The sequence below is a fragment of the Camponotus floridanus genome, unplaced genomic scaffold (assembly GCF_003227725.1).
Source record: "Camponotus floridanus strain SB8 unplaced genomic scaffold, Cflo_v7.5 scaffold16, whole genome shotgun sequence".
Taxonomy (NCBI): Eukaryota; Metazoa; Arthropoda; class Insecta; order Hymenoptera; family Formicidae; genus Camponotus; species Camponotus floridanus.
The window spans coordinates 2,662,601-2,681,865 of record NW_020229281.1 but is presented as its reverse complement, the minus strand read 5'-3'; the positions used below and the strand labels follow the sequence as shown (position 1 = coordinate 2,681,865).

The 19,265-nt window shown below is 28.5% G+C and overlaps 3 protein-coding genes across 4 annotated transcripts; 1 reads left to right on the top strand and 2 right to left on the bottom strand.

Moving 5' to 3' along the window:
* Positions 1-1,007: 1,007 nt before the first annotated feature.
* LOC105255406 lies at positions 1,008-8,867 on the bottom strand. The gene is made up of 16 exons (XM_011264673.3): positions 8,645-8,867; positions 8,479-8,549; positions 7,692-7,911; positions 7,148-7,389; positions 6,902-7,069; positions 6,352-6,578; positions 6,012-6,222; positions 5,120-5,265; positions 4,793-5,022; positions 4,009-4,076; positions 3,270-3,468; positions 2,813-3,040; positions 2,277-2,561; positions 1,787-2,068; positions 1,491-1,701; positions 1,008-1,425 (listed from the first exon to the last, which is right to left on the bottom strand). The coding sequence occupies exons 1-16, from the start codon at positions 8,657-8,659 to the stop codon at positions 1,127-1,129; spliced, it is 3,102 nt and encodes a 1,033-aa protein (XP_011262975.3). The 5' UTR covers positions 8,660-8,867; the 3' UTR covers positions 1,008-1,126.
* Positions 8,868-10,038: 1,171 nt separating this feature from the next.
* LOC105255405 (voltage-dependent anion-selective channel) lies at positions 10,039-13,423 on the top strand. Of its 2 annotated transcripts, none has more exons than XM_011264672.3 (6): positions 10,039-10,158; positions 10,919-11,241; positions 11,330-11,451; positions 12,143-12,251; positions 12,340-12,548; positions 12,940-13,423. In XM_011264672.3, exons 2-6 carry the CDS (start codon positions 10,922-10,924, stop codon positions 13,029-13,031), a joined length of 852 nt encoding a protein of 283 aa, XP_011262974.1. In that variant the 5' UTR covers positions 10,039-10,158; positions 10,919-10,921; the 3' UTR covers positions 13,032-13,423. The 2 variants fall into 2 exon arrangements, with proteins under 2 accessions (XP_011262974.1, XP_019884394.1); XM_020028835.2 differs by lacking the exon at positions 10,039-10,158 and adding an exon at positions 10,497-10,514.
* Positions 13,424-15,883: 2,460 nt separating this feature from the next.
* Positions 15,884-18,628, bottom strand: LOC105255404 (COP9 signalosome complex subunit 4). Its single transcript, XM_011264671.3, has 8 exons — positions 18,451-18,628; positions 18,306-18,385; positions 17,487-17,605; positions 17,232-17,368; positions 17,044-17,158; positions 16,786-16,975; positions 16,326-16,703; positions 15,884-16,248 (listed from the first exon to the last, which is right to left on the bottom strand). Exons 1-8 carry the CDS (start codon positions 18,531-18,533, stop codon positions 16,115-16,117), a joined length of 1,236 nt encoding a protein of 411 aa, XP_011262973.1. The 5' UTR covers positions 18,534-18,628; the 3' UTR covers positions 15,884-16,114.
* Positions 18,629-19,265: the final 637 nt, after the last annotated feature.

The window sequence follows — 19,265 nt, the reverse complement described above, 5'->3', positions numbered from 1 at the left end:
TTAAAATTACAAAGTTTTTGAAAAGAATTTTCATATAGTGTTACAAATAACTTTTGAATCTATAATATATAAACATAATTGTAGAAATTCGGAGTGTTACTTATTTCTTTAAATTAATTGTGTGTGGAAATGAAAATTTATATGAATATATTCAAATTTGTATGGAGGTACGTACAAATCAATACACATCAAACATACAAATACATCAAACACACAAATATATGAATATATAATCTGTTTTTTTTCACTCTAATTATTTATTATTTTATTAATTATAATAAAGTAATAAAAAAGAATTTCCAAAAATGCAAGACAATACAGTATTATATAATTATATAATCATTACATATTAATAAGTAACGATTATATGTATAAAGAAAAATATCTCAATCAGATCAGAATAGAAAAAAAAGAAACTTTTTAAATTACAACTTTTTTCAGTTGCAATTGTTTTGAAATTTGCTTTTAAGTTGCGTAATTTTCCATTTATAAAACTGTAAATATTTTTTTCATAAAGATGTATGATTAATAAAATTTGCTCTTTTATTTTCTTTTGTAATGTGCGTGTGTGTATTATTGGAAAAAAAATTTTTTTTTATATAATTTATAATAACGTTAAAAGAAATAACGGATTTATTAACGGAAATTTATAACGATTCGATAACAATTTCGGTTATTTTTTAACGTCATTATAAGTTATATTTAAAAAATAGTTATGCATAATAAATTATTATATTCATGTTTAAAGATACTTTTTATGTGTGCTTATTTATGTTGACAAATATAAGTTCAAAAAATAACATAAATAAATGTGGAGTTATCATTATTAAAAAAAATATATCAAAGTTACATTTTTATTACAAACAAAATTTATAACGCTGTTATTTCGTAATCCTAATAATTAGAGAATATAAAAAAAAAACAAATAATATAAATTTATCATAAATGCACAAATAGTATATCAATCACAATATGATCGCAAATAATATATTAATAAAAGATAATACGAATTTTTTTACCACTCACAATGTAATGCATTTGATAATTGTTTTAGCTCATAGTTGTTATTTGCAAAACATGAAATTATCACATAATATACAAATTAATAAGAAAACGGGACTCTGTATCACTTGATCTTCTTGTGCTGTTTTTTCACTCTACGCATGTACTTTGGTTCTTCTGGCGGTAAGGATTTTACGTCACTTATATTTTGATTTAGCGTACGTAATTCCTCGAGCGCTCTTTTAGCTAATTTTCCTTCTGGAGTCGTTGCTGGTTCCAAAAGAAGCATAGTCAAAGCTTTCTTTAAAAGAACTCGAGCCTCTTCCAGCTGACAGACCAATTGCGCTGATGAGATCTCGCGCGCGGAATAGGATTGATTCGCCAATATTATCATAGGCAAATGCATTTCATATAACATTATGCCTGAAATATTTGCAATAATACTGAAAAGTACTCTCATACAATTGTACAGCATGTAAACAATATACCTTTTGAACGTGATATGCCCGGCTCTACTATATCTAAAACATCATAGACTTCCTTGCACGTATCCAGCATCTTCTGTACAATCTTCCTTCGAGGATTGAGAGATGTTATCTCTCTTCTACACGCCGTCAATAATTTCTGCTTTAACGATAACATGAGGAAATGATTGGTATGCAAAGATCGGGATAATCTTTTAAGCAAGTCGTCAATACCCTAAAAAAATATTAGATCCTTGCAATGGAATTGGAAATAATATAAATATGCTTGATTTTACATCTTATATTTTACAAATCTTTACGTCAAAATCTTCGCACTTATCGATAAGTGTTTTGCATATGTTCAACGTAGCCCTGATAAGACGACCGCTGTAAGTCTTCTTGCACATCTGGCATTGCCATCGACTCGCTCGCTCATATGGTGCGATGACAAAGGTATCTTGCATTCCCACGAATCCTTCTTTGCAGCGCGGACATAGCACACTGCTCAAATGCGATTGCAATTCGTAAGGGTCCTTGCACAAAGAGCACTCGCATTCCAAATACTTTCCCTCTCGAAGATGCTGTCTTCTCTCGGCTGTACCCTAATTATATTATGTTATAAAATAAAAAATTATTATTTTAATGTTGACGTAGCATATCGTCATCAGATGATTCTTAGAAATAACGAAAGAAACGAGAAAGATATATTTGCCAATAAAAAAAAATCATTTAATTGAATCATCAGATAATATTGGCGTGATATTCGAAAGGGAAAAGATATTAATTTCCGAATTTGTGCCATTGACTGACCAGCAGTGACGAGGTATAATTGAAAAGAATAGGCTCATTCTGCTTGATCGGGACACTTGCGTAAACAGTCAGCTGAAAATTGTCATCCATAGTAAGATAAGTATTGCCCCTGCAATCATGGCTCATGAGGGATGCCTCGATGTACAAACCCCGAAGCAGAAGACCGTCCAAAATGCTAGGCGATCGCAATTCGAAGGTATTTATATCCAAGATGCCGCATAATTTTTGTATCAGTTCTGCACTCGGTGGCTCAGTCTTATCGGGCATGCGAAGTTTTTGAATCACCTATCACACATACACACACACATGTATATATACATATATATAAAAATAGTGGATAATTTGAATAAGCGATAATCATTGAAATATCTTTGATACTTTTAAATGAATTTTTTTTTTAATATTTTGGGGATATTTATGCTATTTCCTCTATTTCTTTTCTGTGCAGAAAGTAGATTAGATTAAATGTAGATTAGATTAAATGTAGAATGTCAAATGTTTTAACATTAATGTAATCTGATTTACATGAAACTCACATTTACAACATCGATTTCATTTTCCTTCCAAACAAGCGTGTCGATTCTTTTATTTAGATGAGCCTCCATATTATTTATTCTCTCCCATATAGACGGATTTCTGTATTTTGTTAGCCATAATCGCAAGGCTAGCAAAATTTTTGTTGCGTTAATTTCAATATTCGCCAACAGCTCTCGATTCTCTTTAAATATTTGACATTCGTCATTCGTATGATGATTCGTTCGAGCCTTTAAAGATAGGAAAAAAAAGAGACAAAATTTTAAAAGCGTTATTAAAATTAAAAGTGATATAGTATTATGTAACATGTAGCGGTTCTCAAACGTCTTTTTATATATTTTTATATTCTTAAACAAATGAAGTTTTACGAGGTCAATAATTTTTCGCCAATTATCTTTTAAAAACGCGAATTTTTTTTCTTCCACTTTTTTTCTTTTTAAGAATTTGATTATTCATTACCTCGCATGCAACGCTACACAGTGGTACGAAATTACATCTGGAACAAGTATACCGGTTTCCTGTGCCGATTTTTGGTAACGAGCGCAAACACGCGAAACAGAAATAATAGTTCTTGTTATATGTCATCGGACCGACTGCAATCGGTTCTTCTCGAATTATGGCTTCTCCTGGTGTTACATCTTTAGTTGTTACAAGATATCTTATAAAAATACAAAAGAATATTTCTCAATACTCGCGGAAAAAATCTATATATAATCATATATATAAATATATATAATATATATTATAATTATATATAAATTATGTTCATATATATGTTCGCTATGTTTTATATTTCATATTCTTTTCATTTATGCAAAAAATAAGAAGAATAAAAAAAGATTATTAAATTTTTTTTATCTTTTATAAAAATATAAGAACAATGAAAAAATAATTAGAAAAATAATTTTTGCATTGTTCTTTTAAATAAAGTTACAATTAGATTACAGATTATATGATTATTTAAAAATAGAGCAATGCAAAAATTATTCTTCAAATTATTTTTCAGAAGATTTTTCCTTCTTATTAGTTTTCAAACAAATATATCTTATCTTGCAATATAATTATTAATATGCATTAATATGCAATTATTAATTATTAATATGCAATAATTGTTAATGTATGTACAAAGAATTGAATCAATATATTACATTAAAAATGAATTAATATATTACACTAAAAATTGTATGACTATATGTACCTTCCAAATTTTTTAGAATGCACAATTTTATACTTCGGGGAGACAGGCGCCATAATATCTACTAGAGATTACTTCCTTGAGATGTGCGAAACTGATATTTGTTGGAAGCGAGCACATCAGCAACACGAAACTGACATATACATGCGACGTGTTGTATTATTAGACATTGTGTGGATTGCGTGCATTTCACTGATACGTAGACAGTGTAAAATACAACACAACGTACACATTGATATAACATAAACAAATTGGCATCTTCTAAATATATACTTTTAGATCCGTTCGGTTTTAACTATGCAATGGCTTCATTAAATGTATTATCAAGTAAAAAGAAGATATATATCGCATATCTCATCAAGATATCTCGCCAGAAACTCGTAAAAATATTTTTATATCTCACATATAAAGAAGAGAGAGAGTTATCTAGAGAGAGAAAGAATGCTTTTCAGATATATTAATGTAATCATCATGCTATGCACATATTTTCTGGTGTATATTTTTGTTGTAGATTTAGAGACATTCTCTCAAAATATTGAATGTGTTTTATTCTATATATTTACATATTTTTATAGAAATATTTTGTATGAGTTAACTTAATAAAGTTTGATATAAATTATATATTTTATATTTAAAAATATAAACTTTACTAAAATATATATTTTAAAGAAATTACGATATATGTTTCTTGTGATACAAAGATATTTCTCATACATATCGAAACATTTATTAATGTAAATCTTCCTAGACAAATATATAAGAGAGATCTTTACAATAAATTTATTTATAAGTTATTTATAGATTGTTCCAACTGAACGAGACACTCTTTTGCAACGAGTCCTATTTGTCCTTCGACTGTCTCCGGTAGTTCTAAGGTTAATATTGTCACAGCTTCTTTTAAGATAGTTGCGGCTTCTATCATTTTAGATTTTAGTCCTGCCTCGTCAATGACACCGGCATTCCATTGACCTTTCGCTAGGAAAAGTAATGGTGCGTGCAATTCGTATAACGTCATGCCTGTCAAAAAGGTGATAAAATTATTTTCATATATTTCACATATTTCTTACATCTCCTAATCAAAGAGAGAACGTATATCCATATGAAAAGCACGTACCTCTTATACGTGAATATCCAGGCTCCACAATGTCTAATACTTGAAGCAATAAACGGCACATGTCAACTTTATGCTCTAATACAACATCTGGTAAATCGTCTAATAAATATTCATCAACTCGGCCATACATTTGAGTTAACGAGTGTCTAGGAGAGAGAAAGAGAAACATAATATCCTATGATTTAGCCTATGATTTGCTTAACAATAGATATACGAGAATATATGTATATAATATTAATATAAATGTACATAATATAAATTATACATATAAAATGTTTTTTTTCTCTTGTATAATCTCTGATATATGGAATAAAATAATAATAAAAAATAATAAAAAGAATACTTAAAAAATAATTCTTGCATTGTTTTTTTTTTAAATTTATACATATATAATTATGTGTGCGGCAAGAAGGGAAATTTTCATTTCTTTAAAAGTTTTATTTATTCTTTAAAAAAAACCAATGCGAAAATTATTCTTCTTATTACTTTCTATCTATACAAAGAGATTGTACGAGAGAAAGAAAATATATGGACGTATTTTATCCTTACAACGGTGAACTTAATTTCACGTTATTTCTTCAACCATCAAAATTCATACTAAAATTCTAATAATAGATTAATTAAATATAAAATTATATATGTATATTTGATTGTATACAAATAATATTTATTTATTTATGTATAATTAAATAATGATATAGTAGATATATAGTATACATAATCAAACTACATGTGTCTAATAAATCATTAATTAATCTATTATTAGAATTTTAGTATGAATTTTGATGATTGGAGAAATAACGTGAAATTAAGTTCACCGTTGTAAGGATGAATAAAATTGATTTAACTTTATTATTAGAATTATACTTTTTTTCTTACGGTTTTATCATACCTTAGTATTGTAAGAAAGGCGTGATGAGGATGTAAAACTGATCGATATTTTTTTATAACATTCTCTCTTTCGAGAATCGCATCGGCTCCGTCAGCGCCACTGATAGCTTCAACAGTGTCTACTTCCGCTTGAATAATCTTGAAAATTTTTCGCACCGCTTGTCCGCTAGTAGAGAAGTCACAATGCGTACAATTCCATGTACTTGTCGAATCTGAAAGATATCGTTTGTAAAAGGTATCCAAGTTTAAAAAATGTATCATATTATATATATATTTAAAAAATTTTCTTATATTTTATATCTTAAGTTATATGCAAATGTGTATTTCTAGCTGTGCAATACCTAGAGAATCCAATGATAAGATAACTCCATTGTCGCATTTGTTGCATTTAAGAGAGGACATATGGGTACCCAATTCCGTAGGATCTGAACACCGCGGGCATGCGCATGCAAAGTATTTGCCCTCGAGTAGGTGTTCCCTTCGCAGCATTGTCGGAAGTAACGAATGTGTATAACTCCCGTAAAGTTCACCGCCCGCAGGAACCTTAAGCGTGGTACGCAGTCGTATCCTGTAGACGTGCAAAAATCGCGTATTATATCGTGTATTATAATTACTGCTTTCATATATAAAACGAGTGTATTCTCATCGGCATAATAAACCTCGTGAGATTTCCTGGGGATCGTGCACAGTGCATGAATTAATTGAGGAAGGAGAATGCGTGAGCGTATATATAAGAGATAAATGAGAAGATCGTTTCGTTAAAGATATCGCGTTCAAGTATAAGTCATTGAATTAAAAACATTTTGTCGCTATAATTAACACTACTTGCAGTATCTCACACGACAAGTTTTACGTTCTCATTGTAAAGAATCACACCACGAATTTAATTACCTATAATCGATCGGCGATATACTGTGAGACGTATTTGAGACACACGAGTGATTCATCATGGCAACTGTTGGATAAAGACCTCGCGCGCAGAATCCCTTCATCGTCCGGACTTCGAACGTATTAATGTCCAAAATCCCGCATATTGTTTGTATGAATTCTTCCGAGAATCTGTCGAGAATAAGTTTGCTTTGAAATTCTACGTCAAATAATTATCGACGAAATATATATCTGTTAATGTGTGTAAACCTATCGAGTTTTAGTCGTTTTCTTAGATAATCCACAATGTTGACATGATCCGATTTCCACTGAATTTTTTCACTCCTTATCTTATTATGTGCCTCCATATCCTTTATTTCCTTGTTCCACCTCTCGACGTTCCTCTCCGATTCCAACAATAATCTTAAGGGCGTTATGCACTCTAATTGCGGAACACCGTCTCCATCCAGCACGACGTCCACGTTAAACTTCTCATTCGCCTCTACGAATATCTATCAAAGAAGATTGATATGTAAAAAAACAATTGTGAGAAAACACAAATAATTATTGCAAAGTATCAAAAATGTGGATGCAATGATTATGATATGAAATAATTTTATAAATCTAGGAGAAGATATGTGTTCTTAAATTTATATTTTAAAAGAATAGAAAAATATATTGCGCACTATACACAATATATTATAAGATAATCTCTATTTCTGTGCGTATAATAATACAGATATTGATCAGATTGATACAGAGCTGATTGCAGAATTTATTATGCGACAAGTTTTCTGAAAATTGCCGCACTCACTGGGCACTCGTAATCCTTATGTTGTGGAGCGTTCTCACATTCTTGATTGCAAACGGGCCATCCACACTTGGAACAGAGCGGTTTGTCATCCGGGCTAAGTGGCCAAGGTGTGTAGCAAGAAAGACACAAGGGATAAGTACATGCTTTCGGGCCGACGATGAAAGGTGTTTCCGAAGTGATTTCTTCGCCAGCTTGCAATTCTCTACTCGCGATCATGTACCTAAGAAAGCATTTTATGTGTGATTCGTCATAAATTAATGTTAATTGAAATATGCTTGATTAAAATAACTATGTATACTTCAATCGCTGGAAATAATCTCTTCCCATATTGAAATATTTTCACTGTGATTTACTGTGTTTTAATCTGTGTATCTTAATATTTCACTTTATATAGTTTATTCATATAAATATTTAATTTATATATTAAACCATGGCCTTTGGTGTTTCATTTTTTAAAAATTATTTTTCGTTTTGATTTATACATAATTCTATATCTTTAACATGTAACAATCTCAAGTTTGAAATCTATTTGTTATATTTGTTTGTATTAGGTGAATCAGTAATTTGTTTTAATTATATAACTATATAATTAATTAACTATATTGTTTTAATTATATAACTATATAATTATATAACTATATTGTAACTTTGTGTAATTAATTTTATATAAATATTCAACTTATTAAGTGTATTTTAAGTTCAATAGTTTCATTAAGAAATTATTGCTATAAAATGTTTATTCGTAGATTATGTATTTTATTTTGAATAATTTATCGATTCTACTCACCTACCAACTTGATCATTCTGAAGCACCTTGTATGCTTGCGACGTAGATCCCTCGGCAGATACATCACCTTCCTGAAATATTGCGGATGCGAATAGTATAATGATAAATAAATTATTTCAAGCAAATCGAATTGTCTCACGCGCAAATAAATAAATTATCGACGTACTGATTTTTGCGACATGTTCAGTTGCAAAAGAAAAAATCGAGCCTTCTTCTCGAATGTTTTTTTTTTATTCCTCGTCAATAAATGATATCGATGCTGATCGAAGGCTTGGACTGAGCCAAAGCTCGCGCTTGTCGCGTGCTTTATATCTTCTTAAAGCTTATTAAAAATATCGCGTGCAAGCCCCCCGCCAATGGCATAAGTTAAATTATACCGGACGACATTTGTGCCGGCTTCGGGCCGGCTGCGTTGTGATCAAAATATTCCTTGTTGCAGTTGATCATGCTATTTTGGGAACTCTAAACGCGTATACGGTAGAGAATAGTGGGAGTTTTAGATCTTTCCAAAAGCTCCCACTATTCTATAATTAGCGTTATTATACAATATATACAATTATCTTGTATATATCTTTTATATTCATTTTTATGCTGGAGGAAAAAATTGTATTCATATATAATCATTTATAAATATACATATATATATATATATATATATATATATATATATATATGATATGTTTACATGCTATTCTCTTTCTCTCTCTCTCTCTCTCTCTCTCTCTCTCTCTCTCTCTCTCCTATATATATTATCTGTCCGTTTATATTAGAAAAATAATAAGAATAATTGTAAAATAATTAGAAGATTTTAGTTTTAGATTTTAAAAAAAGTGAAACTTGCTTAAATTGCAAGATATTGGGGGAAAAAAATGCTCATATACAATCGTATATAAATTTATATATAATTATATTCTTTTCTTCTATAATTAATTATCTCTAATATAATTATATATGAGGGCAATATTTTCTCTTCAAATTTTATCTTTCTAAAGAAAAAATAATGCAACAAGTATTCTTTTTATTATTTTTCCTGTACATGTGGATTTAAGATTCCCAGGCAGCAGAATGATGTCAAATGACATCTTAAAAACATCATAGTACCTCATCAAGACGTATCTTTAAACATCTTGTACAAAAAAAACATGAAAAAAACATGAAAATATATATATTTTATATAATTATGAGCAATTTTTTCCTGGATAATTAAATTGTAAATAAAATATTTTGCAACATATATTAAAAATAAATTAAAAGTAGGAAAGTTTGATATTATACCGCTATTTCTTGCATTGAATTTTTTCCTCAACGATCGAATCTTCAGGGAGCGAGAATCGATCGAAATAATTCTGCTACCGGTTCTCGAATCGTATCATTATCATTCAAATTTCAAGCTCGTGCGTTTTTTAACTTCGAAATACCCGAATACAACTACATTCGCGAAACTCGAATTTTCTTAATCCAAATATCGCGAAACGCCAGGCCGCTTCAATAAGTTGCGCAGAAATAAGTAGATCTTGAGCACTATTCCTATGTGCATTAGCGCGCATGCGCGCCAATGTCCCTGGAGGTCTGGGGGACGTGCTTCTCTTTCCGTTCTCGCCTGCTTCCGTCGAATCTCACGTTCACACGTCTCAAAGAGTCGCGCATTTTTCCGCCTTCGTATTCCACTAACGTAAGACTGTAAGTATAACGTTGTCGTTGATATTACTCTTGAATAGAGCGCATCGCGTTCGCGCGAATCGTAAAATCCGAGTTCAATTCGTGCGAGTTGTTAGATTTGGGAGAAACGAGTCTTATTCCCACGCTAGACCGGCAAGGGACCACGATTTCGCAATGTCGTCTGCCGTGACCGTTGGACCTGATCGAAGCGTCGCGAGCGAAATTTTCATATTTTCGGAAAGCATTGTGTATCGCGTTGAGCGAAAAGGGACAGTTTCTTGAGGCAAGGCCGTTTGTAGCAACTTCCAAGTCAGAATTTTAAATAATCGCGATATAAGTTGTCCAAATTGTGCCTTATGTAATACCTCACAAAACAGGTCAATACCATTCCGTTCGTATAATATATCGCGATTATAATGATATATAATTTGTTTGCTTTTATTAGGCTTATTATTAAGCTTTTTGTAATAATAATTTACTATCATTTTTTTATCACACCTTTTTTTTGAAATTTATAAGTATACATGTGTTTTTTTTTAAGTTTTTATATATTCTCTTTGTGTAATATTTCATTTCATTCATCTATTTCATGTACATGTATATAATTATATAGAATAAAAAGGATATACTGCTGACATACATATCTGGGATCAAATTTAGATACTGCTTTATTAGATGGAATATTGTTTGCGCTTCTTTGATCTGCTTGAAGCTAAATTTATTTGCATTCATGAAATGATAATGAATTATTATATAAATATTTTACTTTCTATTATTACAGAACATGTCTCCTCCAACATATAATGATCTAGGAAAGAACGCTCGCGATGTATTTGGTCAAGGTTACCATTATGGCGTCCTTAAATTGGATGTAAAAACTAAGACCAATTCCGATGTAGAGTTTTCTTGCGGTGGAATATCTAATCAGGATACAGGAAAGGTGTTTGGTAACTTAGAAACTAAATATAAGTTCAAGGAATATGGATTATTATTCAACGAGAAATGGAATACTGATAATACCCTTTCGACTGAAGTTACCCTTGCTAATCAATTGATCAGTGGTCTGACTCTTGGTTACTGTTGTACTTTCTCTCCACAATCTGGGTGAGATATTTTATTACATAATGTTAAAAAGTTAATTATTTTGTAATTTTTAATAATGTTTAAAATTTTTCTTTGTTTATTTTTATAGTTCCAAAACTGGAAAATTGAAAGCAACCTATAAGCATGAGAATGCAGCCATAACTTCTGACTTTGACCTTAGCCTATCTGCTGGACCTCTAATTTATAGCTCAGCTGTTGTAGGTTATCAAGGTAAATTTAGATATTAGGTATATATCTTAAAGTGCTTTTAATTCCTCATGAATGTCATGACAGAAATGAGATATTGGTGTAAACTTTTTCTTGCAAAGTATATTGAAATAAATTACATTTTACCATCATTTGATCAATAAAATATATCAAAGATTTTCCTTTTGGCTTATATGGATTAAATATTAACTAAATTTTGAAATGATCATAAAGTTTATTTTCTAAAAATGTTGATTATATGCAGATTAAATTTTATTACTTTACATGTATATATATGTAAAGTAATAAAAAACTTTTTATGTATATTTTACTAACTCACATACTAATGAATATAAGCAGTGATATGTGAAGAAACTAACTTATTTCAATGTATGTTAAGAAAAAATTAACATTCATTTCTGACACAATATTTAATATAATAAGGGAAATAGAGGACTTAATGATATATTAGTACTTAATAATATTAATTATTCATTATTTTCATGTAAAATTGTTGAAAAAATACTTTTAATTTAGATCTTTAATTCTTCTATATATGTGTGCCAAATTATATCCTTTGTCCCAAATATATATTTTCCTGTTCTAAACATGTGGAATATCCTATAATGTACAAAAGTAAGGCTATGATATGTAATAAACATTACAAATTTATATTATATAAAGATATAAATTCGCATATTATTATATTTTGCAGGCTGGTTCGGTGGCTGTCAAATAGGATTTGACTCACAAAGAAATAAACTTATAAGGAACAACTTTGCTGTTGGACTTGCTGCTTCAGACTTTGTTCTTCATACTTCTGTGTAAATATAATTTATAATAAGAGATGCACTAGACAATTCTTAAGCAATGTTTATATAGAGAATATTTAATGTTAAATTATATTTTTAGGGATAATGGTCAGGAATTTAATAGTTCCATTTATCATAAAGTAAAACCAGAATTAGAAGGAGCGATTAATTTAGCATGGAATGCCGCTCATAATGTAACAAATTTTGCCATTGGAGCAAAGTATAATCTTGACAGTGATGCTAGCGTTAGAGCTAAAGTAAATTCTAATCTTCAAGTAGGCTTGGGATACCAACAGAAATTGCGAGAAGGTAAGTAATATTTTTTAAGTTACCCGTACTAAAGTAAAAACAAGAAAATACAGTAATTGATTTTTTTTTCCCATAAATGCAAAATGCAATAAATTTTTATATAATTTATAATTCAAATATTTTTGCCATTATATAGAAGCTTAACAAGAGAAAGTTAACACATTTTTCTTGCTATTTAATAAATCTATTAATACTCATTCTCACTTAATTAAAAAGAATAAATAACATTTTGCAAAATAAAAACTTTACAATGCTTTCAATCTTCTTGTCATTTTTCTTCTTATAATGTAACAGTCTATAATATTAAATAAATAAATACATTCTTTTATAAAAAAATGCATATATTAATAATATAATAAATATTGCTAAATAACTAAATATTTGTTTACAGGTGTAACTTTGACACTTTCTACAAGCATTGATGGAAAAAATTTTGGATCTGGTGGCCATAAATATGGTGTTGCATTAGACCTTCAAGCTTAAATATCTGTCATTACAAAGTAACTCTTATTACAAAGAAGCAAAAAAGAAATTTATCCTACACAAAAAAGTATCTCATGACCTTTGTGTCAAAATCGGCAATATATGCTTTGAATAAAGTATTACTTGTAACGTATAGATAGATTGATTCTTGAATAATTATTGCAAAATATTTGCATTATTTCAGATTAGTTGAAGGAAATATTAGTCTGCTATATTATACATAACTATGATCGTAAACTAATAATAGCTTTGATCGATGAACAATATAAAATCATAATTATGCTGATTAGACAAGTTTGTACTGTTAGTCTTATTTAGTCCCTACAATACTTTATATGTGCAGCTTGTTAGATCCTGCTATCCTTTTCATAAAAACAAAAAATTGGGAATAATATGCAGATTGACTTATCTTTTATCAGTTTACAAATGTGTTTATATCTCGAAAAACTGTTGAATTTTGGAAAATGTGTTTTTTCCTTTTCTTTTTTTGGAGGAAAAATTAAAAGACTCCAAGAAACATACAGGAAAAAATTTACTGTATATACATAAAGAAGTCAAGGAAATATGACAAAATGCCTTTTTAAATGCATTTTTTCATTAATAGGATGACTAATTTCTTACAAATATTTTATTTTATTATTCTTTTTTCTTTGTAAAATTGGAATATCGAATGTTATAGAAAAAATATTAGAATACTTGTTCATACATCTAGAAACTAATGATTTTCGCTATATTCAACTTTTAATTTAGCAATCAAATATTTTTCTTATTCGTCCTTATCAAAATTTTAGAAAGGAAAATGATGATACAACAAAAAGATTAGTCATCCTATTTAAAAAAATTTTAATTTTTAATCATTTCATTTAATTTTTAAAATTCTTTGTCGTTTCCGTGTATATATAGTAAATATTCTCCCCTATGTCCTCTTTCTTTATCGAGTCTTTTAACTTTTCAAGAGAACGTTTTCCAATTTTCAACATAATTTCTAAAATATGAATATTTACAGGTTAAAATGAGCCACTTTGTTTTCGAAATTATGCTAAAAGATGATACAATAGTATGAAGTGATAAAAAAATCTTATTTCAATAAAAACAAAGAAATATAAAATGAATCATATGTACATACATACACACATACACATGTATGTATATATATATATATATATACACACACATATATATACATACAAAAACACATGTATGTATATATATATTTCCTTTGTATACATATATGTACAAGATATATTAAGATTTTTCGGTCAATACATTTTATAAAAATATAATTCAAGGAAAATATATAAACAAAGAAAAAGAACAAACCTTCAAATGCTTTATATAAGTTTGAAAAAAATTTAAAGTTAATATACATTTATTTAATCTGTTTACGTGATATTATCAATATAATTTTATTTTTTAATCATTAATTATATTAAAAATATTCTCTGTTTATATATCAATACAAAAAATAGTAAAGAATCAAATTAATTAAATTTATTAGCGTACAAATTCTTTGTCGCAACTTTTATTATGATTGGGAATAATATTTTGAGAAGAGTAATTGAGTAATAGAAATTATATATATATATAAATCTCAGTTTTTATTTTATTTTAAATAATAGATAACGATTTATATAAACATATTAAAAAATATAAATCGTCAATTTTTTCTATTTTTTTATCATAATAAAAGTAAATCTATTTTTTTTAAATCGCTTATTTTGGTTATAATCTCTTGTAATGAAGCGATTACGGACTTAATATGTGTTACTTTTTATTAAAATAATTATAGATTTTAGATAACTTTTTTTTAATTTTTATTGATAGAATACATTGACATATTTTGAAAAATCTGGTAATGAACTCTGTACATATAAAATATGATATATAGTATTGATTTGTATACAAATATTCTATAACTTTGAAAAATGCAATAAAAAATATCTTTAATAAGATTCATATTGTATTTCATGTAAAATTGATTAAATGTATATAAATCAATTATCACTGCAGATTATGAATTTTATTTTTTGCTGGATAGGATCACACAAATGTATGACGTATAACATCCATATTTGTATACAATCAAGTAGTCTTGACATAATGTGATTGATAGTAAATGTGTACGCTTTTTTTTTTTATTATAGTTCTTTTACTTATATAAAAATATATGATGCCTTCTAATTTATATAAGTAATGATGCAATTATATACATATTTATATATACATACACATGTACAGATTATAATTATTAAAAACTATTTGTGTCACTCCTATTGCAAGAAAGAAATATTTCGATTATCCGTTTTCGTATGAAGAGGAGTACTGCCAGTTTTGGTTACAACATTTGTCTTAGATATTACTAAATTATATTCCTGTTTATAAGATTATTTAATCACATATGTAATAATTATATTTTCAAAAGACCCAATCACACAGCTACATGTAATTCCATTGCTTTATTTTATAGAATATAATTGTGAATTAAAAACATATATGTAACTTTTATCTTTCTCAACAATTATTGCTTATCGATTATTTATGTGTTTAGTAAAGACCAGTGTGAAATGTAAATGTGAGATTTATTTACAAAAATTTACATCATTTATCATATACATTGATTCTATCTGAATTGATTGCAAATGAGTAATTTTTTAAAATGTTTTTTCCAAGTAAACTTAAATTTATTTGTATGGTGTATGATAAACTTCATATTGATTTTCAGATTGATTGAGTTAATAAAGCTTATATTTAATAAGCATTACAAAATATTAGAAAACTTGTCATGACTTTAAGGATATAATATACATTTAAGGTATTTTAAACATATAATTTGTCTATTAATTCTTTGAAAAACAATGTGGATATATTTCTGAAAAATTCGACGAAATGTTACATTGTAGATAAAATAAATACAATGAAGGGGAGGAGGATGTGCACATCGGACAATATTTGCATTTCAAGAATGAATTATTAATATAAATGATTACTATTTTGACTCTCTCTCTGACTCTGTTATACAATAATTATTATAAATGAGATTTATTTGCGACGACGATATTCCTTCACTTTAAACAAAATCTATATTAATGCACCATCTGATCTTCCATTACTTTCGCGATCCATTCTGGTTCGGTTTGAGCTATTTTTTCGATTATTTGATTCACTTGGTAGCACAATGATTGTATTTGCTTGTCCCATGTCGGCAAAGTTTCGCGTGCTGTACAGAAAAATGAGAAATATAAACGAGATTCTTAATCGCGCGGAAAGTATGTAATAAAGCAACAGGCAACTTACTTTCGAAATGTACTATAGAATCTATTTGATCGATATATCCATTCATTCTGCCCTCGGTAATCATTTGACTAGCAATTTTTTCCGCTTTAGTAGGTGGAATGTCCAACAATGCGCCCAATTCTTCGAACGAAATATTATTATATAGTTTACTAGCCGATAATAAGTTATGCTCGATGACTGCACGATCGAGTATAGTAGAGCCTAATCCGTCGATGGTGCATGCTTTCTGGTGAGGTTGTAGTAACGCTTCAAATTCTTGTAGTTCCGAACGTCGAATAATACGATCCAAATACATTTTTTCAAGAATCGAATAAGCTGGAAGTTGCTGGCAACGTTCGTCTTTAAATAAGGTCGCCAACATTCGACTTCTCTGTTGTCCTGTGATAAAAAACCACGTGGATGATGTAAAACAAAAGTTTGAGATAAATAAAATATATTTGCTGTTTAATTAATCGCTCACCTGCGGAAGCTAATACTGTGCAGATCAATGCATTTCTAAGAGCAGTCATACGTTCGTCTTCATGAATAATGGATCTATATGATAATTCATTGTATCTCTGAGCTGCTTCTATAAACTTTCTTCTATAATCTAGTACTCTTGCGTAGCAGACTTTATAATAGATTTGTAATTGTTCATTTTTAGACTCGGCCTAGATAAATAATACAAGAAGAAATAATTATCATATTGTAAATAAATTTACAAAAACAAAGAAAATACCTGTAAAAGTGATGCTCGGTTGATAAACGCTTCTGCTTGTACTGGATCATCATCTTCTAAATATAATCTAGCAATTTTAAGATAAGTCTCGAGTTTGTAATCAATAGTATATTGCCTAAAATAATTAATTTTATCAGTATAACACATATATAAAAATAGTTGCAGATAATTATTAGTAAATATGTTACTTTTGTCCTGTTTCCAACGGTATACCAACTAAAACGTTTGCAGCTTCTCGCCAATTCTGATTACGTTCATAAATATCAGCTAAATGTTGCCTTATACTAGCTACCTGTTCTTCAAAAGAAATCACACGTGGCTGAACCTGTGTACATGTATAATTTCAATTAAGAGAGAGAGAAAAATGTATTTTTTATATAAAATTTAAATTATGTTTATAAATCTCATGTTTAATTTATATGTTTAGTAGAATAGTGATTTACCTTATCTAGAGTGTAATGTGAAACAGCTTTTGATATCTCATCAGGTAAAAATAATAAACGACTGCTGACATCAGTCAGAACTTGTCTTGAAATCACCAAGCTCACATTTTCATTCACAACTGGAATAAAAATTTATCTAAATATACTGTTTTTCTAATTTTAGAAAATATATATATATATATATATATAGATAAAATATAACCTATCAAATATGTGTATTTTATTATAATATTGAATTATAATTGGTCTTCATTGTACTATATGTCAAAAAGATAATCATCATATAATACAAAAATATTAATATTAAATTTATCTTAGAATAATGTATATTGTGAATAATGTATATTATTATAGCTCTATTGTATAGATACAGATACATATAGCTATCACATGCATCATTAATTTTAACATTTAATTCTATATGTATACTTTTTAGTGTATAGAATACGAAAATGTATAATAACTACAATAATCAATTCTATGCTATTAAAAAAAATTAAAGTAACTGAATTTTAACAATTCCTAATTTTTCTTATAAAGTTAAGGAGTAATTTTTGTATTCAATTCATCAAACTATATTATATTATTTAAAAAATCAATAAGAGATAATAGCTTTTCCATATACTATTATTTAGATATATGTACAAAATAATCTCTATTATTGTCGTATATTTATTTTTTAATAAATCTTTTTTTATAACCTATCTATATTAATTAAGATCGCATAAATTCTGTTGTTCAAATTTCAGGATGACGTTAAAGTCATTTCCAACATTTTCTCGATGCGTTTGAGATGCCAGCAAGATAAAAATAACATACTTGCTTCAATAAATGTCTTCAAGGCATCGACTAGTTCTTCGCCGGAAGACAACAATATCATGTCCAACGTTGAACGATATCTAAACAGAAGATGGTTTATTTATGAATGTTATGAATGAGAATCGATATTGTTCTGCAGACTTACTTTTCGGCCTGATCTTTGTGGGAACCGCCGGAATGCGCCAGATTAGTGAGTTGTTGACGTACAGAAGCCACCGTCACCACCATCTTTTTTCACGATGATTTCGCTATTACACTACTCGCGGGTTATGTCCACTGCTACTGAACTGACGTGTGTGATATAAAAAGTCTGTGGTCTGTGCATTAAAAGCAAAATTGCATAGATGTGTATACGCATAGAAAAATTAACCAATCACGTGTCTAATGCCATATTGTTGTGTACTAGACGCGTGATTGGTTAAGTTTCCATTCCGATTAGAGGTACTTCCGGGTTAGAAGCGTCGCATATCTAGATGCATCGTGGTTTAGAATTGTACCCTCTTGAATTTCACATCTTTAAATTTCTGAGAAAAAGGTATGAAAAATTAAATTAAATAAGAAAAATAGAGACTATACAATATTAAATTAATTAATAACAGTTATATATAATAGTTTAGTGTTTATGTCAAATGTTATTAATGTCTTTTACTTCCGGATGAGATATTTTCGAATCAAATATAATTGTTTATGTTGATACTTGTCTCTTGAACTTGGTTGGAAAATCCAAAACTACGTTTATATTGATTAATCTAATCTTGTTAAATCTATTATTTATTTATTAACATTTAACCCATACATTGCACATTTATATCAAATGAATAAAAAAAGAAAAATATCAGATTGTTACACGTCTGATAATTACGTCTATTATACATACATATATGTATATCACTGTATAAAAAAGAAATTCTCGTCCATCGCGAACGACGCTGTGGTCCATATTCTGAATCCTCTTTTATT

Coding starts and splice junctions, on each gene's coding strand:
- LOC105255406 (XM_011264673.3), bottom strand. Junction 4,077..4,792: donor AACAATCTATAAATAACTTA/TAAATAAATTTA, acceptor TCAAGGAAGTAA/TCTCTAGTAGATATTATGGC. Junction 3,041..3,269: donor TGTGTAGCGTTGCATGCGAG/GTAATGAATAAT, acceptor CTATCTTTAAAG/GCTCGAACGAATCATCATAC.
- LOC105255405 (XM_011264672.3), top strand. CDS start 10,922: ATGTCTCCTCCAACATATAATGATCTAGGAAAGAACGCTCGCGATGTA. Junction 12,252..12,339: donor TTTGTTCTTCATACTTCTGT/GTAAATATAATT, acceptor TTATATTTTTAG/GGATAATGGTCAGGAATTTA. Junction 12,549..12,939: donor CCAACAGAAATTGCGAGAAG/GTAAGTAATATT, acceptor ATTTGTTTACAG/GTGTAACTTTGACACTTTCT.
- LOC105255404 (XM_011264671.3), bottom strand. CDS start 18,533: ATGGTGGTGACGGTGGCTTCTGTACGTCAACAACTCACTAATCTGGCG. Junction 17,606..18,305: donor GAAGACATTTATTGAAGCAA/GTATGTTATTTT, acceptor TTTTTATTCCAG/TTGTGAATGAAAATGTGAGC. Junction 16,976..17,043: donor ACCGAGCATCACTTTTACAG/GTATTTTCTTTG, acceptor TTATTTATCTAG/GCCGAGTCTAAAAATGAACA.